Genomic DNA, 24,650 nt, shown 5'->3' on the forward strand with positions numbered 1-24,650 from the left:
ACTAGCTCCTGTGGGACCAGCACATTTTGTCCTGAAGATTGTCGCTGTGTTGCTCATGCACAAGAGTGAGCTCTGGCATTGAGTTGGGCAGCTGAGAGCTTGATGAGCCCTCCATTTTAATTCCTTCGAGGGGCATCTAGCCAACTCTTCAAACTCTCATAGATGCCCATCAGAATGCTGAATTGGTGCCTAATTTCTGCACATTCTCTGCACCTAGCACACACAAAGAGATCCTCCATGGCTAGATCATACCCTGTTCAAGAAAGATCCGCAAACACGTCACATTTTGCACATTTTTTTACTGTGATGCATTGGAGAATCACCCCCTTCGGTTCTCCCCCAAACCACAGCACTTTTGCTACTTTTCACACATTGCTTTGCTGCTCTAGTCTGGGGCATGATTTCCGTTTAAATATATCTTAATTAACAATAAAAGTTAATAAGATTTATAAATTTAATTGATTAATTGCCAGTACTATACTAACAGATTCCTACTACAGTGCTACGTATTACACTATCTAGTTAATATTTTAGAAATAAACAAGGAGTTACCTTTTATTTAGTCAATAGGATTTCTTCTTTACCAAATCTCCTTATGCGAATAAATTATGAAATGATACGTAGAACTGAAATCACATCATTTAAAATGATTTAAAACTCATGTGTTCCTCATTATTGACACACGGACAGTCCAAGACTCCAGGATCACAGCGGTGAACCCCATGCAACGAACCCCTCTTGTGAAGGAAGACATTTTGTCATAAATGCAAATTTGGAATATGAATAAAACAATGAAATTAAGTATGATAATAAGTACGTTAAAACAATGAAATTAAAGAATTCCTCCTTAAGTGGACTAAAACTTCTCGACTAGTGTCATGTTCACAGGGTGGAATGAAACTAAAGAAACGTGTATGTTCGGAATCTTATAAATAGGAGATTAGTCTTTGGTATGCATGTGTTCAAATGACCATGAATCAGATGTGAGAAATGGATGATGAATGTTAATAGAGTTTTTTTTTGTATATTCATTTCTAAAGACTTGGCAATCAATAACTTAGTATAATTATGTTGAATATTTACATGGTGCTATCGACTTCGGAACAAACACGTGACCTCGTCTACCACATTTCTTGTAAGGATTGTGATTATTTTTACATTGGATCTACCAGATGTATTTTAAACTTGAGGGTTAAGCAACATGAAGCATCAGTCTGTGCATCACGTGCGAATGCATCGGAACTAGCATCCCATGCAATAAATGAAAACCACACATTCCTGTTTAATGAAGCCAAAATTTTAAATATTCAACATAATTGTACTAAGTTATTGATTGCCAAGACTTTAGAAATGAATATACAAAAAAACTCTATTAACATTCGTCGTCCATTTCTCATATCTGATTCGTGGTCATTCGAACCCATGCGTACCAAAGACTAATCTCCTATTTATAAGATTCCGAACATGACACTAGTCAAAGTTTTAGTCCGCTTAAGGGAGGAATTCTTTAATTTCATTGTTTCATCATATTTTAATAGTATTTTATTCGTATTCCAGTGAGGAATTTTTTAAATTTCATTGTTTTATCGTACTTTTATCTCGTTTTAATAGTATTTTATTCGTATTCCAAATTCGTGTTTATGACAAAATGTCTTCCTTCACTAGAGGTTGCATAGGAGGTTTAATATTTCTGGCATCGGGTTGGGGTTCACCTCTGTGATCCTGGGGTGTTGGACTGTCCGTGTGTCAATAGTGAGGAACACATTATGAGTTTTAAATTATGTAATTTTGGTTCTGCGTATCATTTCTTAATTTATTCGCATAAGGAGATTTGGTAAAGAAGAAATCGTACTGACTGAATAAAAGGTAACACCTTGTTTATTTCTAAAATATTAATAGAACGTAGGAAAAATTGAGCATATGTAAGCTCTCATTTATGTACTATCTAGTTAAATAAGTCCAAGGATAAAGACTTTGTTTACAAAATTCATATTAAAATAACATGAATTCTTGTAGTTATTGCTGGTCTTAGCAATATGTGATTATTGAGGCCAGCAGTTACGCATAAATTGACAATATGCTTAGCCAAAAATTTTGAATAGTGCTGTCAAAAAACAAGTGAGAATCACCTTGTGTAAGTTGTACACCTCTAGGAAGTCAAATAATTATTTTCTGTAGTAATTTTAAAAGCTGATAGCAAATAGCAAAAGTGGCATACAATCCATATTCAGTCACTCCTGTTTTATACATTAATGTGGTAGTGAACCTTCTGCATAGTAAAAGTCATTTAATGAGCATAGAGCTTCAGGCAAAAATTAATATATATATATATACACACACACATGCAATGTAACATTTTATTCAAAGAAAATGTATATACGTGTTTGTATCTTGTTTTAATTTATGTATATTGCAGGAGTTATCAGAGTTAACAGTTGTGACATTCAAACATATTGGCAGAATTAGAACAGCCCGTCTGATTGGAAAAGATTTAGCAGAACTCTATAGGTATGTGTAAATATCAGTGTATATTAATATTTCATGCATATGCGAGTTGTAGCAATTAAATTCCTGGACTAATGCAACAAAAAGAACACAAAGTGAAGGATTTAAAAATGGTTTTATTTTTATTCAAAGTAATCGCCACCTGATCGAATGCACTCATTACGCTGTTCTTACAGTTTCTGAAAAGGATCAGTGAAGAGATGACATTCAGTTTGGCAGATACATTTTTCTTTATGTTCTCGACATCTTGAAATCTCTTTCCTTTGAAGGCAGTTTTCGCCTTGTAAAGATGAAGAAGTCCACTGGTGCTAGATTGGGAGAGTAGGGTGGGTGGTGGATCTGTACAATGCTGTGTTTTTTCAGAAATGTCTTCACAAAAAGTGTAATGGGTGTGGGCAGCATTGTCATGCAATAAGAACCAAGTGTGGCTGCAATTTCTCTAGAAATTGTGGCCTCACTTGGGAAATGCGCTTCAATAGTTTTTGAAGCACCAGTACGTAGAACTCACCACTAACTTCTCCCTTTCAAGTACAACTTCCTTGTGGATTGCACCCTGTTTGTCAAAAAACATGATTAGCATTGTCTTGATACTGGACTTGTGTAACCAAAACTGGAGTGAAACATTTTATTATGCCTTGGTGATGATTTTAAAGTCATGATACACTCAGATTTATTCACGCTGACACTTCGTCTCTGGATCGTACTGAAACAAGCAACTCATCTCCAGTGACAGAGTTGAGGAAATTAGGATTGTCTTGACAAGTCTAGTGAAGTCTTTGCATGATGACACACATGCATGAGGCTGTACGGCACAAATTTTGCAGTGACCCTCCTTATTCATATCTAACTCATCAACCATCATTCTAAGAGTCAAATGATGATTGTTTGTCACAGTTTCCCAAACTTTTACAACTCTTTCCTCATTTTGAGATGTTGATGGACACCCTCTTCTTTGGTCATTCTGAACATCCTCACATCCATCTTTGAACCATTTATACCATTTAAACACACTGGTGCAACTTAATATTTCATCACCATAATCAATTTTTCAAATTTCATACTTTTCTGCTGCAGATTAGCAAAATTTGATATTCGTTCATTGTTCCATTGCAAAATCATGACAGAGAGCATTAACAGTACAAACGAATCTGGTTGTTACTTGCAGGCTCTCAACCTAATGGACAAAATCTGTGCCACCATCTGTTGAAGGAAGTTTTAACTTCCACTTCCACTGCAACATACCACTTCCATTTATTTTCAAACACAATGAGCATAATCACAACAATGGCAGTCTTGGAACTCCATTGCCATCCCTGTTATATGTATGGTGATATAATCTGCATGATATTATCAGAGCTTATAAAACAATTTGAATCTGTTCTCTCTCACACAGCTACCATTGTGCATATGAGAGTTGTTTTTCCATTTCATTTAGAAAAAGACCTGAGTTTGATTCCTGTCTAGAGAGAATTAACTTTGATGAATTTTCTCAAAACTGCATGATGTTGAGGACTACATCTATTTCGCTTCTAGACACTCAGATTTATTCATCCTGAAAATCAAGCAAACTGACCATAGAATACACACAGATGCAATATTATCGATACCTCATATCAACAACTTTGGATGGAGTTTATAGTGCTTAGGGTATCTGAGCACTGTAGGATAACCAATATTGCTTTACAGAGAAGAGCATAACAAAAAAACTACTAAACTTTGTTAAAGAGTGTAAGGGGGGCCCTAGGTACTAATGTTAATTACCTGGTCATATTGAGGGAAGCTGTGAAGGACTGCATAAAACCATTAGAGTTAATCAAGTCATCATTGAACTCCAGTTTTGCAAGTTCACAAATTAGAAACTAAAATGAGATCTGTGACTGTATCAGCTGACCTCTGTAGCCAGAAATTAATTGAGCCTGTAGTCAAGCGTGGATTATATGGATCACGGTATTACTTTGTAAAGGGAAAATCTTACTTAACCCATCTGATAAACTACTATGATGCAGTTAAAAAAGAGTTAGCTGTAAGAAACAATTTCAAAATATTTGACATGTTCCCATATGGAAGGTTGCTGTACATACATGAGATTGTCAATCCTAACTGAGATGGATTGAGAAATTTCCGAATCATTCTGAAGATTCAGCCACAGTTATAAATGGGGACTATCAAGGATGTTTTTATTCTGCTAATGCTGCTGTTCAATGGTGAAATCCCACTTAGAACATTGTATTCATGATTGTAAATTAGATTTAAAAAAATACATAACTTCAAGAAGGATGATAATGAGCACTAAATGTTGTCTCTATTAGGTAATGGCTTAGGTGTTTGCTGCAAAGCTTGGCAAATAAACATTTGGGGTGGGGGGGGGTGATCTGATTAAGGCCTATAAGTCCAAGGGAATCAGTAAAATGAATGAAGGAGATATCTTCTCACTGGTACCTAACAAAAGAACCACAAAATGCAAAACTCTAAATCTGATGAAGTTTACCTTTGTGCAGCATGTTGTAGATAACTGAAAATAAATTACCTTTCTAGATGACTGAGATGGAATATTCTTTCTAAAAATTGTTTTTCAGAGGTGCTATAAACTAAGTTGATTCTGTTAAGTATAAACATTAAAAAATGAGCACACACTAAAAAATTAGCACATGCAGTAGTTTTCCTCTTTGAGTTGACTGGGGTTCAAGCCCCTGACTGCTAAAAATGGTTGATCTGCCAACCCCCACTGGACCAGCTTGGCAGATTATGGTCCATTTCCCTCAATATGAATCATTGAGGAGGCTTCCTTCCTGAAATGTATTGATAATGGTTGCAGTTTACCTTTACTTTTTATTAAAAAATTGATACAGGAATCTTGACACTGCAATACGCTTGTGCATATTTTAAATTCTTATTTAATGAATTAATTATATACTTTTATAAGTTATGTATGAGGAGCGGCACGAAAGTAATGCCTTCTATTTTTTTTTGTCAGAAAATTTAATTTCTACAACCATGCCTTTTACATCAATCAATCATTAATTAACACACTGTTATTTTTCCACAAAGTCACCATTTTCTATATACTTCTGCTATCTCTGAGTCAGATGCTCTATTCCAATCCTGTAAAAGTCCTTACTCTTACTTTGGGGGGCTTTGGGAGCACTTCTTGAGCTGATCGTCATCTGCAAATGTGTTCCTTGGTGATTTTAATGTTCAGAACTCCAGCTGGCTTCCATTTTCTAGTTACACTGACCCAGCTAGTCGAGATGCTGAGGCTTTTGCAATTACTAATGACCGTGCACAGATTGTTCATTTACCTACAAGAATACCAGACAACCCTAAATATACAGCCAACATGATTGATCTTTTTCTCACAAACAACCCTTCTAAGTACACAGTCAAAGTGAGTGGTCCTTTAGGCACCTCAGATCACAACTTGGGTGCCAACTCTCTGATCTGGAGCCTTTATATCATGGCTATTCCCAACCTCTTGTTATTTGACATTACAAGAATGCAAAATGGGATGACCTGTGAAATTTCTTTTCTTCATTTCTTTGGTCAGACTACTGTTTCAAAACTCGCTCAGATCATGTCAGTGAAATTATTCTTATAGGAATAGAATCCTTGATCCCACACTCCACTTTAAAATCTCGTCCATTATCTAAACCTTGGTTTTCCAATAAATGTGCTAAGGCCGTTCAGGAGAAGAATGTTACATATCGTAATTGGCTTGTTTCCAATTCTTCAGTTTCATTTTTTGCCTACACCAGATCTCGCAACAATTGTAAAGCAGTTATTAATCAGTCCAAACTAGATTTTGAACAGACTGAGTAGAAAACTTGCTTCTTGCCCTAATGGTAGCTGAGCTTTCAGGTCTCTTCCCAAAGATATTGGCCACAACTTTTGCCCATCTCTGCTCCCACCTCTGTCAAAACCAGATGGTACTGTTGTCACTTCGGCCAAGGATAAAGCTGACCTGCTAGCATCTCATTTTTCTTCCAACTCGTGTATTAATGATCTTGGTAAAACACTTCCCACCATTCCCAAAATGCTCCATTCAATGTCTCCTGTGGTCTTCTGTCAAAAGGATGTCAGAAGGATTTTGACAAATCTTGATGCTAAGAAAGTTCCAGGTCCTGATGGTATTTCTCCACTTGTTCTCAAAACCTGTGCTCCTGAACTTACTCCTGTTCTTTGCCGCCTTTTATCACTTTCTTATTCCAAAGGTGTTTTTCCTTCTGCTTGAAAATTTTCTCATATCCAGCCAGTTCCTAAAAAAGGTGACAAATCCCTCCCATCCAATTATCGTCCCATTGCAATTACTTCTACTCTTTCTAAAGTAATGCAGAAATCAATTAACCACCAACTCTTAAACTACCTTTTTTTCTGATCAACGATCGCCAGTATGAATTCCATCACTGTCAATCCACTGGTGATATTCTGGGTTATGTTACCCATTTATGGGCAAATTCAATGGAAAAGTTCGGTGAAACACAAGCAGTTGCTCTTGACATCTCAAAGGTTTCGATCGTGTTTGGCATAAAGGTCTTCTAAAAAAATCTTCCATCTTATGGTTTGACAACTGTTTTTTGTAAATGGTTATCCAGTTTTCTCTCTGATTGCTCACTGAGGGTGATAGTAGATGGCTCTCTGTCTTCTAACTTCTCCACTAATGCCAGTGTCCCCCCAAGGTTCAGTTCTTTCCCCCACTCTTTTCCTCTTGTATATTAATGACCTTCTTCCATTAACCGGAACTCCTATCCATAGTTTTGCTGATGATAGCACGGTGCATTCCACTTTCCATTTTGAGAGACTTTTGCCCTGCTCAATCAGCTTCAACTTCTCGAATATCCGCCACCAATTCCTTAAATGCCAATCTCTAGGTAATTCTCCAGTGGGTGGAAGACAGCTTAGTTGATATCAATCCTTCTAAAACTTAGTTTTAGAAGGATTGACATCAACAATCGCAAAAAAGATTCTTCTGCTCCTATGCTTATCTTTGGTGACACTCTGATATCTAGGCAAGTTGATATATCTCTTTTGGGGATTACTCTGACTTCTAATCCCTCTTGGCTCAAGCACATTACAAATATTGCTTCCTCCGCATCTAAAAAACTTGGTTTTCTCTTTCGCTTGCGGCATTACTTTTCTTCCAAACAGCTGTTCACACTATACAAATTGCAAATCTGCCCTATCATGGAATATTGTTCCCACATCTGGGGCAGTGCCCCCAAAACCTCTCTCAGGCTTCTAGATTCCATTCAGAAGAGGGCAGTTAGGTTAATTAATGACCCATCTCTAACAGAGTCTCTACATTCGCTGTCTCATAGATGTACTATTTCTGCTGCATGCCTTTTCTACAGATACATCCACGGGCACTGTTCTTCTGAATTGGCCTCTATAATTCCACTCTCTCTTTCAAAACAGTCTAAACATGTGCCGCCACCAGCCAACATCCATTTACTTGTCCAACTTCAAACTCACAAAACCAACTTTTCATCTTCCTCGTTTATTCATTCAACTGCCGTTTTTTGGAACAACCTTCCTTCATATGTCTTTCGTGAAAATTACAGTCTACAAAAGTTCAAGTCTAATGTCAACAAATATCTTCTTTCGTCTTCTCAACCTCCAACCCAAGCACGGTATACTAAGTACTGTAGGTTCTAATATCTCTTGTGTTTGGGGTTTTCATAAAAAAAAAAAAAAAAAGAGTACATCCTTCAGCAGCCAAAGAGGTGATAGTTGGAGGGTGCGAGATCTGGACTGTGAGAGGGGTGAGGAAGAACAGAGCACCCCAGTTTTGCAATAGCCTCCATCGTGCACAGACTAGTGTGGGGTTGTGCATTGTCATGGAGAAGAAGAAAAACCTTATTTAAGGTTTTTGTCCAGTCAAACTCTACAGATGCAGGCTTTCAACGTTTTCACATATTGATCTGAGTTGATTGTGGTGCCATGCTCCAAAAAGTCCAAGCAGGACCCCATCTTTGTCCCAAAACACTGTCACCATGATTTTATCAACAAAAGACTGCCTTTTGAGCTTCTTCTGCAGCGAATTTCGATGGTGCCACTCCATCAACAGTCTCTTTGTTTCAGGGTCATAATGATGGTCCCAGATTTCGTCACCTCTGTCTATGCATAAAAGTAAAACCTCTCCTTCACTCCCATAGTAAAGTACTGTACAGATGACTTTCTGGGCTTCTTTGTGCTCATTTCAGCATTTACTGGACCCACTGCACACAAACTTTGTTGTAGCCTAGTTCCTTTATGATGGTTATCACAGCAGGTTTCCCTGTACTTACTGTATTGCACAATTCACGTGTTGTGATGCAGCAGTCCTCTTTGATCTGCCCATCGATCTGGCTCTGTTGTCACTGACGTTACTGGTCCACCGCTTTGAGACTTGTCAACAATGTCACTTTCTCCACTCTTAAAGTGCCTTACCCAACGTTTAACTATACTCACATCTACAGTATTGTCACCATAAATATTTTTGAGACTCATGTGGATTTCAATAGGCATCAATTCTTCCTAGGTAAGAAATTCAATCACCACTCTTTGCTTTATACTTACATCAGTAACATCCATTTTGAACTATCACTCACAAGACTGATCACAGTACCACTCAGTATGGTGAAACTAGAGACCGCTAGTGACCAATCAGTGACATGTGAAATGATCTGTGGCACCACATTTTAAAGAAAAAAACTAGGTAGCATTCAAGGAATTAATCTGAGAAGCTACTAGGCATTTCATACCAACTAAGAAATACTGTTCGAGGTTTAGGCCTAATGGATGTCAGATGAACTAATGAGACCCATGGCAGAGAAGAAGAAGAGTGCATATGACGCATATAAATTATCAGCAGACACAGATGCCTATGATAGATATAAGTAAGTCTGTAATCAAGTCACAAAGGAGGTTAGGCAAGCAAAGGTAGATTACAAGAAATCTTTGGAAAAGGATGCAAAGAAAAACAGTAAAGACTTACTTATGTAAACTCTAGAAGGAAGGAAATGAATCAGATTGGTCCACTTGATATTAATGGTTTGATTGCTGATGATTCTGCTCAGGTAGCTGACAAACTTCATGAGTATTTTGCATCTACATTTGCACATGAGGAGTTTTATAGGGAGGGGAATGCCAGAAGTTTATCAAACTAGAAGAAAGCTAAAAGATTTTGTAATAACTGAGTTCAAAATGGAGGAGAAATTGCTGAAGTTAAACATAAGGAAAGCATCTGGAGTGAATGGGATCTATCCAGTTATATTAAAGGAGGCAGCAAACAAAGTAAACAGAACCTTAGCCATGATTATGAGGGCATCCGTGGACACAGGGGAGGTCCCAGTGGACTGGAGATGTGCAAATTTCCACCCAATTCACAAGGGAGGATCAAAAGATAACGCGACTAATTACAGACCTGTTAGTTTAACTTCTGTTCCGGGAAAAATAATGGAGTCACTGGTTAAAGAAGCATTGCAGGATCGTCTATACAAGACTGCAGTAATAATTCAGACACAGCATGGGTTTGTTAAGAGAAAGTCTTGTCTGAGCAATTTGATTGGATACTGTGATATGGTCACAAAGGAACTGGATGCAAAAAATAATTTTCATATCATATACTGGGATATTAGGAAAGATTTTGATACTGTTGCACATGGAAGACTACTGTACAAGTTGGAGCAGTATGGTATTAAGGGCAAATTGCTCTTAATACCATTGCTCTTAATGCAGTCAGATATGAAGTTTTCTGAACAGTGCAGACAGGCTGCCAGAGTAGCTCATGGGGTTTTGTCAATTATTATATAGGAATTTTGCTAGCAGGGATAAGAAGATAATTATCTTCTTGTATAAGGCAATGATCAGGCCACACCTTGAGTACTGCATATAGGTCTGGAGTGCTCATTTTAGGAAGGCAGTAGAGCTGCTCGAATGAGTACAGAAACGAGCAACAAGATTGGTGAAGGGAACAGAGGGTTGCTCTTACCAAGAAAGGCTTAAGTTCTGCAAATTGCAGCATCTGGAAACTAGGCACCTGTGAGGTGATCTGTTTGGGGTGTATAAGGCCTTGAATTGTTTGAGTAAGTTCAGTGCTAACGGAATTCTTCCCCTTGCTGAGATTAAGGTATTGAATTTGAGGTATTGCTCAAAACATCAAAGGCAGATATTGTGGGGATTTCAGAGACGTGGTGTCACACAGATATAAGGAATGCAGAACTGGAATTTGGGGAGTACAATGTCTACAGAAAGGATAGACAGGATAGGAAGGGAGGAGGGGTTATGAAATACATAACTATTAGTTAAGAAATACATAAAATCCAAGGAAGTGAAGCCAGTCGACATTGCTGGACAGTGCAGTGTCGAGTCAGTTTGGTGTGACATAAGCATTGGGAGATCAAAATTGAGAGTAGGACTGTGCTATAGGCCTAATGACTCTGATGGGTATAATAAGAAACTGTACAGGGAAATAGAGTGGGCTAGTAAATCAGAGAGTCTTATAATTTGGGGGCTGTTCACTCACGCACTAGCAAGGCTTTTGTGGATTTATTGGATGATTGTTTTCTATATCAGCATGTTCGGGAGGCAACTAGAGTGAGTAATACTCTTGATTTGATTATCAGTAGTGATTCTTCATGCATTAAGAATCTGCAGGAAAATGAACCACTAGGTGGCAGTGATCACAGTGTGCTGAAGTGGGATTTACTCCAAAAAGGTAACTACCATTAGGGGTAAAGGGAAGGGTTATTGCTTTCATAAAGGCGACTACGATGGACTGAGACAGTATTTAAATTCTATACAGTGGGACCAACTGATGATGTTATCAACAGCAAATTCAAAATGGGAAACATTCAAAGAACTTATCTTGGAAGCTACTAGGCTTTACATACCAACTAAGAAATATTGTTCAAGGTTTAGGCGTAAGTGGATATCAGATGAACTAATGAGACATATGGCAGAGAAGAAAAATGCATGGGATACATACAAATTAACACGTCACACAGAAGCCTATGATAGATACAAGTTGATCTGTAACCAAGTTACAAAGGAGGTTAGGCAGGCGAAGGCAGATTACGAGAAATCTTTGGCAAGGGATGCAAAGAAAAACAGCAAAGAGTTCTTTACTTATGTAAACTCTAGAAGGAAGGGGATGAATCAGATTGGTCCACTTGATATCGATGGATCAACTGTTGATGAACCTGCTCAGGTAGCTAACAAACTAAATGAATATTTTGCATCGACATTCACACATGAGGAGTTATTCAGCGAGAGGAATGCCAGAGGTGTATTCAACTCTGGCAGTAAGCTAGAGAATCTTGTAATAACTGAGAGTAACATGAAGGAGAAATTGTTGAAGATAAATACAAGAAAGGCACTTGGGGGTGGGGTAGATGGGATCTATCCAGTTATATTAAAGTAGGCAACAAAGGAAGTAAGCAAACCCTTAACCATAATTATGAGAGCTTCCTTGGACTCAGGGGAAGTACCCATGTACTGGAGAAGTGCAAATGTGACCCCAATTCACAAAGGAGGATCAAAGGGCGACACAAGTAATTATAGACCTGTTAGTTTAACTTCTGTTCCCGGAAAATTAATTGAGGCACTGGTTAAAGAAGGACTGCAGGATCATCTAGACAAGACTTCAGTTATAGCTCAGACACAGCATGGTTTTGTTAATGGGAGGTCTTGCCTGACCAATTTGATTGGATACTATGATGCAGTCACAAAAGAACTGGATGCGGGGAATAACTTTGATATTATATACTTGGATCTTAGAAAGGCTTTTGATACTGTTGCACATGGAAGACTGCTGCACAAATTGGAGCAGTGTGGCATTGGAGGCAAATTGCTTCTATGGATAAAGGGGTGGTTGAGGGGGAGAAGACAGAGTGTGGTAATCAATGGATAGTGCTCTTTATGGACTAATTTTATTAGTGGAGTTCCCCAGGGATCCGTGTTGGGCCTATTGTTGTTTTCTGTATTTATCAGTGATATTTACGAAGGTATATCAGGCTTAATGTCCAAGTTTGCAGACAATACGAAGGTTGGTAGGGTTGTCAAGGACAGTACTGACACTATGCTACTGCAACAGGATCTGGAAAGGTTGAGCAGATGGGCTGAGAGGTGGAAAATGAAGTTTAACATTGACAAATGTAAAGTACTACATATGGGAAACAGCAACCCCAGAGCAATGTATCAACTCTGTGGTACTACACTGACAGTGGTAGAGAATGAAAGGGACCTGGGGTTGGTTGTGCAGGCAGATATGAAGTTTTCTTAGCAGTGTAGACGGGCTGCAAGAGTAGCTCATGGTGTATTGTCGATGATATATAGGAATTTTTCTAGCAGGGATAAGGAGGTGATTATTCCCTTGTATAAGGCAATGGTCAGGCCACACCTAGAGTACTGTATACAGGTCTGGAGGCCTCATTTCAAGAAGGAGGTAGAGATGCTGGAACAAGTACAGAGAAGGGCAACAAGATTAGTGAATGGAACAAAGGGGTGCTCTTACGAAGAAAGGCTTAAATTTTGCAAATTACAGTGTCTGGAGATTAGGCGCCAGCGAAGTGATCTGATAGAGGTGTATAAAGCCTTGAATGGTTTAAGCATGCTCAATGCTGATGGGATTCTTCCTCTTGCTCAGAATAATCACCTGAGAGGACATAAATTCAAATTGAGGAAAGACAGATGTAGGAACGTGAGGAAATTTGCCTTTAGCCAGCAGGTGGTTGGTTGGTGGAACAAACTTCCATCCCTTGTCGTTGAAGTTGATAGCCTAAATAAGTTTAAGGCTCAGCTGGACAGGTATTTCGAACGAACAGAGGGGTGAAGTGGAAGTGGTAATTTTTTATTTATTTATTTTTATTTATTTATTTTTTTTTATTATTTTATTTTTTTTTTTTTGGCTGATGCTGCATAAGCTTGCTTTCTTGCATCAAATTCCTCTACTAATGCTAATGCTAAGCACCTCAGGGGGAAAAAATTGAAACTGAGGAAAGATAGTTGTAGAATAGATGTGCGGAAATTTGCCTTTAGCCAGCGGATGGTTGATTTCTGGAACAAACTTCCATCTGTCATGGAAATAGGCCACTTAAATAAATTCAAGCCAGAACTAGACTAACATTTGGAGTGAATGGATAGGTGAAATGGGAAGGGATTTTTTTTTTTTTTTTTGGGCTGATACTATATAAACTTGCTTTCTTGCATCATATGCCTCTGTCGAACACGAATAACCCTATGTTAAAAAGCAATTAATTATGACTAATTTTACAGCTGAAAGCTTGAAGTACTGTTGATTATCTTTTAAGATTCTTAGCAAAGCTTATTATCTTAGTAGTCACCTCTGGATCCATATTGGTTAGGGTTAAATTTACATAAAGGAAAGTAAAGAGAGTAAATGTAAGTTTCTAATTATATTAATAGATTAATTAATTTAAAAACATGTCTCTAGGAAGAGGAAGTGCACCACTTTTTCCTGATTGTCATTTATTAAATTATATGAAGAAGATTTGCGTGTTGAAAAACCAAGAGCTGGACGAGAAGCTTTTGATGTCGTTGCCATCAGTTTGTGAATGACATGAGTTGTAAGTGTTGATTTATAGTATCGTAGTACCCAGGATGCATTACGTTAAACACGTGGAAATTTTTGCGCGCGAGCTGCCATATTGGTGATAGATTCATGGGTAATTTAGTGTTTAAAATTTCATATGATCTATTTTGGCGGAACCATTCTATAGCTATGGCTTCGTACTGGAATATCTTATAATTCAATTTAAGTTTAATTAGTGTAATTGCATTATCTATTAATGGATCATGATTAAAAGAGTGTATGTGCTGACTGAGTTCAGTTCCTGGTTGGTCTGATTTGAAACTATTATAACGATAGTATGCTCTCGTGTTGACTGTTCTAGAAGTTTCATATTTTGTGGTGACTTACCTATGTAGCATGCATTACATCCAGATTGGCATTTTATAAGGTATATTATATTGTTTATGTCTTTAATATTGTATTTATATGTTTCCCTGTATTTGCTGAAAAAAGTACTTAGTTTATTATGTGATGAAAAAAATCAGTGTAATGTTTGTTCCTTTAAAAATATTCCGGAGCTGAGGTGCAAGTTGGCTATGATACGGAAGTGCGACTAGTGTATGATCAGTACTAATGTTATCAATGCAAGGATTATTAATTTTTTCTTTTATAGCTAATATGTTTTCTTGAATTAACTGTTTGGGGTATTTTCTAGCTATAAAAGTTTTTGTTAGGTATAGTAGTTCTGTAGTCAGATCTTCCTGTGAATGATTGTATTTAATCACATTGTAGATTTGGTTGTATAATAGTGATTTTTTTTTTGTGTTGGAGGGGTTTGTGGGAATGAAAATATAGGAATTTCCCTGTATGTGGCTTTTTCCTGTATGTTCGCTTTTTGAGTTTGTTATCGGATTTATACATGGTTTATATATAGAAGAAGATAATAGTATTAAAAAATTAATACTATTATCTTCTTCTAGCTTCAAAGTATATTTTAGTCTGTTGTGGATGGAATTAAATTTTTGTAGGAGTTCATCATTGGTGGTTTTATTTCTTATAATTAATAAGTCATCTGCATATCGCATGAATAATTTAGTCTTAGAAGGAAAGGGTTTTTTAAGTATTTGGTTTTCAGTGGTGGCAAGATAAATTTCTGAAAGTGGGGCCGAAATGCCAAACCCATTGGAAGGGTGTATACTTGTTCGTATATTTCCTTCCCAAACCGAAAATGTTTTGCCCTAACTGAAAGGCTAGTTAATTCTAGGATACTGTTGATGTTAGGGACGTGTGACGTGTAGAGTCTGTGGTCAATAACTCCCACAATTTTTCTAGTGTGTAATCGACGTTTACATTGGTATAAAGTGATACAACATCGTAGGATGCTAGCGTGTCTCTGCCTGATATATCATACACAAAATACAATAGTCACACTTCTGTATCATAGCCAACTTGCACCTCAGCTCCGGAATATTTTTAAAGGAACAAAAATTACACTGATTTTTTCATCACATAATAAACTAAGTACTTTTTTCAGCAAATACACGGAAACATATAAATACAATATTCAAGACATAAACAATATAATATACCTTATAAAATGCCAAACTAGATGTAATGCATGCTACATAGGTAGCATCACCACAAAATATGGAACTTCCAGAACAGCCAGCACGAGAACATACTATCATTATAATAGTTTCAAATCAGACCAACCAGGAACTGAAATCAGTCAGCACGTACGCTCTTTTAATCATGAACCATTAATAGATAATACAATTACACTAATTAAACTTATATCGATTTATAAGATATTTCAGTATGAAGCTATAGCTATAGAATGGTTCCGGCAAAATAGATCATACAAATTTTTAAACACTAAATTACCCATGAATCTATCACCAATATGGCAGCTCGCGCGCAAAAATTTCCACGTGTTTAACGTAATGCATCCTGGGTACTACTATACTATAAATCAGCACTTACAACACATGTCATTCACCAACTGATGGCGACGACATCAAAAGCTTCTCATCCAGCTCTTGGTTTTTCAACACGCAAATCTTCTTCATATAATTTCATAAATGACAATCAGGAAAAAGTGGTGCATTTCCTCTTCCTTAGAGACATGTTTTTAAATTAATTAATCTATTAATATAATTAGAAACTTTTACTCTCTTTACCTTCCTTTATGTAAATTTAACCCTAACCAATATGGATCTAGAGGTGAGTACTAAGATAATAAGCTTTGCTAAGAATCTTAAAGCAATTAATTTAATTTAATGATCACTTTTGTAAATAGTTATTTCCATCCTTTTAGCATTTCTTACTATTGATGCTGCATATATTTATTTTACATCTCTGTTCTTTGATTACTTCTGTATTTATAACTAAATATAACAAATATTTAACAAACCTAATAAATATATTCAAATCAAAGTTACTGGATTAGAGAAAATTTTGTTTGCATGTGGCAATCCTCTCAAGATGTCAGCTTTACAACATGTGCTCATGAATAATAAATAAACCAAATAAAATGAGGCTTGAACTAAAAATGTGGTTAAAAAATTATTACTGAAAGAATAAGAGAGTGAGAGGGAGGAATGAAGCTGAAGAAAACCCATGGCTGTGTAAAGACCTAATTAATCTGAAAACTGTTCACAATCTACTGCAGTTTGCTAATCTGAAATCCCCTGAACTATGGGATATTAAGAAGAAGAGTTAGCAAATTGAGAGCCATGTCTTGCATAAAACAGAATGATCCTAAAACTAAGAATGTCACAAACTGTGATCTAATCTTGGGAATCTGCTACCTAGAATATATTAAAAAATAAATGAAAATTCAATTTAAAGGCAGATAAACATTCCTAAACTGTAATATAATATCAAATCCCTGAAATCTTCAAAAGTGTTCTTCAGTAAGGTATCACATGCTGGGGATGTTAATCACAAATAAAAAGAATTCAAAGAGAAAAAGGTGGGCAGTGATGTCCGTCTATAGCATTTTTAGTCCTTAATATGTAAAACTGCTGGAGTGGAGACAGTTGTAGAAAGAGGGATGGGAGGAATGAGCTTGCCGATGTTAACAGGTGTGTGTGTGTGTGTGTGTGTGTGTGTGTGTGTGTGTGTGTGTGTGTGTGTGTGTGTGTGTGTGTGTGTGTGTGTGTGTGTTTAAAGACTGGAGCAGCCTACTTTATTAAATATGAAACTATGCTGATTATTAAGATTGATTTCATCATAAAAATATTTCTACTTTGTATTCAACATAGTGTCACTCTAATTATACTGAGACTACACACATGAGGTGGCATAAATTTAAGTTGAGAAAGGATAGTTGCAAGATAGTTATGCAGAAGTTTGTCTTCAGCCAGAAAATAGGCTTCCATCTATTGTTATGGAAGTGGATGGTTTGAATAAATTCAAGGAAGAAGTAGACAATTTCTTGGAGGGTATGAATGGTTGAAGTGTATAATGGTTTTTTTTTTGGGGGGGGGGGTAATGCTATATAATCTTGCATCATTTCTTTTTGATTTATGCTTACTAAGAATTACAGATGATGTTTTTACTATTGTGAAGAATAATTAAATTGTGTTGAACTTAATATTCGTGGGAAGAAAGTTTTTTTCTTATTAGTAATCATTCTATCTTCTCTGCTTTTTATAGTATTGCTCGGAATAATTTCTTTTATATGTGACTAATGTCATCTTTTTTTTTTTTCCACCTTAAACATTATGAAATAATTAAATGCTGGGAATATTTTTTACAGAAAACTGGATCAACCTGAAAAGGCTGCTGCATTTCTGGCTGACATGTTAAAATCCTACCGTGAAGAAAAATGGGAGCTCTTAGCTGCTAAAACTCATCAAGATATGGCAAATTGCTACCTTGCAGTTGGTGATGTCTGGAGATATCTGAAAAAATGCTTATATATTGCTGCTAGTCTTTCTCTGCCTGTGAAGGAAAGAGTACATTATTTTCATGAAATACTAAATTGTAGTCATAAGTTGCAATCTAGTAAGTAAACCTTTCTCTTCATATATCAATTTAAGTGATGAAGTAATTAAAGTGATTAATACATAATGCATTAAATTACTAATAATAAAGTATAAGAATATGATAAGAATATTATATTGAAATGAGTTGAAATGAATATTATTGAATTATAAAGAAAACTTTATACTTTTCCTTATTATTCATTATTCATCTTAGTGTCATTCATCTGAGTGTCATTCGTTATTCATCTTACTGAATTATTCATCACAGTGTAAGCCGGGTGGGTAAAGTGCCTGCCTGGCAACCCAAAGGTCGTGGGTTCGAATCCCGCCTTGGGCTTGGATCAAAGTACTGCAAAAACCTTGGGAGGTGCATTATGGCCACAGAAGCCGATGCGCCAACAACTACCAAAAAAAAAAAAAAAAAAAAAAAATCGCAGTGTAAGTCATCATGAGACATCTTTATGTCAGTGTTGTCTTGACTACAACACATCTTAGCAGACACCACCACCACCCAAACAGCACCTTTTCAAGGCTTTTGGCCTCTCATCTGTGGGCTAGTAATGAAATATAACTCCACAATATGAGTAGTGTCTGCCGAGAATAAGTAACATTAGTCTTCTTCACTGGTGAAGGCTTGGTTATTCGAGGTAGTGCAATATTGGCAACCCATTTTGTTATATCTTATATTGTGAATGGCAAGGCATTCACAATATAAGATATAACAAAAATGATGCCATTTCACCTACTTTTGTGATTTACTATGAACTAACAAGATGGTATGTACTAAATTGTTCGATTAGTGAATTTTCCATAGTCTGAAACTTTCAGCCCTAAAACTTTATTAAGTCTTTACTGTTGCACACCATCTTGCTCTCATATTGTCGAGTTATACTTCATAACAGGATTGTCACTGTACCACCAGGGTTCCTGCCCACCCACTGATGAGAGGCCAAAAAGCCTTGAAATAGTGTCATGGTAGCATCCACCAAGAATAAGTAGCATAAGTCTTCTCCACTGGTGAAGTGTTGCTTATTCGAGGTAGTGCAATATCAGGGCAACTCATTGAGAAAGCATTCACAATATGAGACATAACAAAAATGTAGTAAGTCACCTACTTAGGTGATTTTCTATGAACTAACATGATGCTCACCACTAACTTGTTCAATTAGCATATTTTAACCAAATGTACTCATTTAGAAATTCTCATTTTACTCATTACTCATTTAGAAATGCTCATTGTACTGCTCATTACTCATTTAGAAATGCTCATTCTATAGCCAGATTTTATCCGACAGTGGCACATGTCAGCATTTTTTTAATTTTTACGAGCTATAAATATGTATACCGTTACAATGGCGTTTTTCTGGTTATCATTCTTCCTGTGGAGGATAAGTCTTTAAACTTTTAGTATTACTAGATGCAATATATATAACAAGATTGCCAAGCTGATTTGATCATTAGTAATGATGTTCTAGAAAACGCCACTGAATTTACGTGATTGTCTAGTGGTTTTGTAATAGGACAATGATATCTATGCCCTAAAGTTCAGCTCAATGTCATGATAAGAAGAACTTGCAGCTTGGATCATGCATTGTGATTGATCACCCTGAGATCCTCCTGTAGTGTGCCTATATTCTAGTTAGATCTCAGAATGCCACTAATAAATATTATGATTCCTTTACTAGGGTTCCTCTGCTAAGGATAACATGTAGCAAGACAATAGGGCAGAGGAAAGAGTACATAAACAAAACAATATTTATTGCTAAACTAACAATACATGTAATACACTAGAGGTAAGAGGTAAAATTTAGTGCATACGACCGATAGTATGAAAAGTTAATGGTACAGGTATTACAATAGATTCGTGTTCTTCATGTCTTGGAAACTGCTTGTACTCTATGAACCAATTCACGTCTTAGAAGAGTATAAGTATATAGGTACAGTCAGTCCTCGCATAACACGTGTTTACACTACACAAATTTGATCATACACGATTTATAAATAGGGGAATGATATCTTATATAACACGAAGCGAATTCGCATGTGCACGATTCGCCTTTGTCTTTACGAGAAATGGCAGTAGAATGCAGAATTATCCCAACCGAACACAACACGATAGGAATGAAGAGAAGATTCTGAAAATGTATTAATGTTTTTTATATCAGCGAAGGGGAAACGCATTTCACCATAATAACGTAAAAACCAACACAATTCCAGCTATCACAAATAATCACAAATGTAATTATATTGAGTTTACTACCAGTTTATAACAGATTCCACTAGCAGAAATGCAACTGGAAATTCTTTTTATTGTTTTATGGTAGTAACCCCTAGAAATGTGCTTTAGTAAAATGTGAGGTGTTAATAGTGTATCTCTGCCTTTACGGTGTTGTTTATTCAGTTGCTACACACGCGCAACTTTATGTGTATCAAGCGTGCCTACTCGTTTTGTAATTGTGCTTTATTCCCTAAAAACGAGTAAAATACTTAAAAGGTGTGAAAAGGAAGCATCCTGGTGAAGACACTGCAGATTCAGAGAGAAAAAGAAAAGCAATATCGATAAACAGAGGTGGACTGGGTCAAAAATTCTTACCCCGGAAAATTTATAGTGGCCTCATACTATGGTTTATGGCCAAAATCACACCAGCCTCCGGGGTCCCCCCCCCCGGTAAGGCTTATGGCCAGTCTGCCTCTGTCGATAGAGAAAAAATATGAAATTGTGAAACGCTTTGAGCGAAATGAAAGACCATGTGATATTGCACGTACTACAGACCTAAATGAGGCAACACCGAAAATTACAAAGAATGCAGAGAAAATAAAAACAACTTTCATAGCAGGAACAACTCAAAGTGTAATTAAAATCCATTAGATTAAGACACAAAGAATTGGAAGAGATGGAACGGCTGTCATCTGTTTGGATAGAAAATGAAACAAAAAACAAGTTTGCTTACGATAGAAGCAAAAGCATTAGCAATATTTTATTACGTAATAGTCGTAATAAAATACATAAGTATTTTATTACGATTATTTACTGTGTTTGGTAATGTTTTGGTTACAAATGTGTGTCCAATCTTGGGTGGTCGGCACCTAACCCTATTTTTCCCATAGGACCTGTTGTTTATATTGCACGATTTTGCATTGCACGAGGGTTTCTAGGAACACAACTATCGTGCTATACGAGGACTGACTGTAATTACAAGTTCTGTACAACTTCTCTGTGTAACAATTGACTCGTTATGTTAGACTCTAATTGGCGAGTACTATGTCAAGCATCAGAAAATGTTCTAATGAGGAGGGATGTTTATGTACTAAAAATGAGAGTAAAAACAAATAGAACTTACCAGTAAATAATGTCTGGATCAACTGAAACTGGTTCTATGTCTGTACCTCTCTGGTCCTACTGAGTTCTCCAGGAGGCTTCTTTAGCTGAAAGGTCTCTGGGAGTGATACTTCTGATAATACAACAGGAACGGCTTCCTAAGTGGGTAGGGTAGATTTCTGTCATGAATGATTCTTCAATCAAAGGACAAGGTGAGGAATGGGCAGTTGAAGGGTTCTCCTCAGTCTCTGGGTTAATCAAGGTTTGACAAGTGAAGGAAGATTATGAAAAATCTTTTGGCAAAGGATGCAAAAAAAAAACACAGACTTCTTTACTTATATAAACTCTAGAAGGAATGGATGAATCAGATTAGTCCACTTGAAATCGATGGTTTGATTGTTGATGATCCTACTCAGACAGCTGACAAACTGAACCAGTATTCTGCATCTACTAGAGCAGTGGTCTCAAACTCAAATTGCATGCGGGCCGAATGCACGATCTGAAAGCAGCTGATGGGCCGGAATTTTTTTTTTAACAAAATGAGTGAATATATATATATATATATATTGCACCGTACTTACCCCTAATGTATGGATACCACCCCTTTATAACCTGGTGTTACGCGTGTGTGTTGCATATAAGTTTATAATAAGTTTGGAAATTCTCTTTCTCAACCTATTCTTTTTCTTTTATTTATTAAATTTTTCTTCAACACATACAGAAAAAATGTATGTAAATAATTATAAACTTCTTTATTTCTTACTACAACTTGACACTTGATGGCATTTCAATTCTGATAAAGTTTGTAGCCTTGGAGAAAAATTACTAGAAACTATCTTCATAACAGATTGTAGATGCTCATCGGTCAATCGGGTTCTTTTCTTAGCCTTATTAATTTTCAACTGTGGAAAAAAACTGTTCACATATAAATGTACTCCCAAAGAAAGCGATTATTCTTATTGCAAAAATTCGTAACTGAGGGGATTTATCTTTTGACAAGTACGAATAAAAGTTAATCAAATCTGTATCTTCAAATCTCTGAATAAAATTTATATCACACTGTAAATTAATTAGCTCCATTTGTAGATTTTCTGGTGCATTATTCACATTTGTTTTTAATGGTAAGGAAAATAATGAAAAATCGGACTCCAAATCATTAAAATCTTTAAATCTTTCTTCAAATTCTTGTCATAATAATGCTATTTTTCCTGCATATTATTGATATTTTTCATTTGAAATTATAGGGCAGGATTTAAGATGTAGGAAATGTATGAAATTTTTTGATTCCAGTTGTGTTTCCCATAATTGCAATTTAACTTTAAAAGCTTTAATATAAGCCTACATGTCAGTGATAAGTTTATTCTTTCCTTGCAGCTCTTTATTGAGAATATTTAAATGGCCGGTTGAGTCAATAAGAAATGCTAAATCTGTTATCCATGTATCATTATGTAGCTCGTCGATGGTTTTATTTTTTTGTGTCATGAAAATTTTGATTTCATTTATTAAATCAAAAAACCGTTTTAATACATCTCGACTTAACCACCTCACCTTGTTATAATAAATCATTTCTCCATACTCACTTTCAATTTCTTCAAGCAATGCAACAAATTCTTGATGATTCAGAGCTGGTCCACGGATAAAGTTTACTGTTTTAGTTACTGTTTCCATAGCATTATCCATCTGCAAACTTTTGGCACAAAGTGCTTCTTGATGAATAATGCAATGTATAGTGCAAAAATTATTTTGAAATTTTTCTTCTTTCACTATATTTCTTAATTTTACCGCTACTCCATTTTTTTACCAACCATAGCAGCTGCACCATCACTTGCAAATCCAACCATTTTATCCCAACTTAATTTATATTTATCTATTACAGTTTTTATTTCAGAAAAAATATCCTGCGCACCAGTTTTTTTCTTTCATAGGAATTATTTCCAATAATTCCTCAATTACTTCAAATTCATCTGTAACACCTCCTACGAAAACGGCAAGTTGTGCTATATCTGTGATGTCAGTACTCTCCTCAACTGTTATTGAGAATGCTGCAAAATATACTTTTTTCTTTTAACTGACATCATAAATCACTAGCAGTTTCGTTAATACGTTCCGCTACCATGTTGGCTGACAAACTAATTTTTAAATAATTGTTGTTTGTCAGGACAGAGAAGCTCAGCAGACTTAATCAAACAATCTTTAAGGAATTTGCCATCAGTAAATGGTTTTGATCATTTTGCAATGATGTGCTCGAGAGCAAAACTTGCGTGAACAACACCACAAAAGTACATAATTTCCCATTTACCTTGAGAAATATGTCCTTCTTCGTCCACTTTTCTTTTACCCTTTGTTAAAGACATGGCTTTCAGTTTAAGCTCTTAATTAAAATCACTATTATAATTTAATTTAGAACTTTAATTCTTTCCTTGCAGCTCTTTAACAAGATGAATTTTCCTATGAAAGCAACACTCAAAAGTTATGCACAATTCTAAACGATAGATATTTACATAATGTAGAATCTACATTATATCAATACCTATCGTTTATCGTTAGATCTACATTGTAGATCTAACAACAAGCACAAATAAACAGGTTTTATAAGCTGTACATTAGTTTGTCTCCATCTATATAGCAATATGAACTGCGCAACCAGCTAACCAACTCAACAGAAAAAATCGGAAACACCAGAATACTGAAGCGCCACCAACTGTCGGCTGGCGAACTAAATTTACTTATTGTACCGACGCAGGAAGTTCTCCCACCTTACCCCAGTCACGTGGCCTGGCATACAAGCATACAGTGACAAAGACAAAGCCTCAACATATTCATTCTATCTCTTTTTCCTTCAATAGCAGTTGCACACATAAGCTAAGTCCATATCTCTATGTCTCTAAAATTATAAGCACCGTATTTACAACAAATACATAATTGAAATGTATTCGCGGGCCGTGTAAAATTGCTTCAGGGGGCCGCCAGTTTGAGACCACTGTACTAGAGCATCATTGGACTTAGGGGAGGTCCACAAGGACTGGAGATGTGCAAATGTATCTCCAATTCACAAAGGATGGCACAAGTAATTAAAGACCTGTTAGTTTAACTTCTGTTCTGGGAAAAATAATGGAGTCACTGTTTAAAGAAGCATTGCAGAATCATCTAGGCAAGCTTACAGTTATAGTTCAGACACAGCACAGGTTTGTTAAGGGAAAGTCTTGTCTGACCAATTTGATTGGATAATATGATGTGTTCACAAAGGAACTGGATTCAAAAAATAATTTTTATATCATATACTTGGATTTTGGAAAGCTTTTGATACTTTGCACATGGAAGATGACTG

General features: G+C 36.2%; 1 protein-coding gene across 1 annotated transcript in view; it reads left to right on the forward strand.

Moving 5' to 3' along the window:
* The window catches only part of SIDL (SIDL trafficking protein particle complex subunit 10), a 322,468-nt gene that overhangs the window by 186,490 nt on the left and 111,328 nt on the right, over nt 1-24,650 (forward strand). Inside the window, exons 11-12 of the mRNA XM_090388069.1 lie at nt 2,417-2,508; nt 17,775-18,022. Of these exons, the coding sequence (XP_090244195.1) occupies nt 2,417-2,508; nt 17,775-18,022 (340 nt within the window). The remainder of the gene's footprint in view (nt 1-2,416; nt 2,509-17,774; nt 18,023-24,650) is intronic.

Source organism: Mastigoproctus giganteus, chromosome 13 (assembly GCF_048544385.1).
Source record: "Mastigoproctus giganteus isolate SK-2022 chromosome 13, ASM4854438v1, whole genome shotgun sequence".
NCBI classification, from domain to species: Eukaryota; Metazoa; Arthropoda; class Arachnida; order Uropygi; family Thelyphonidae; genus Mastigoproctus; species Mastigoproctus giganteus.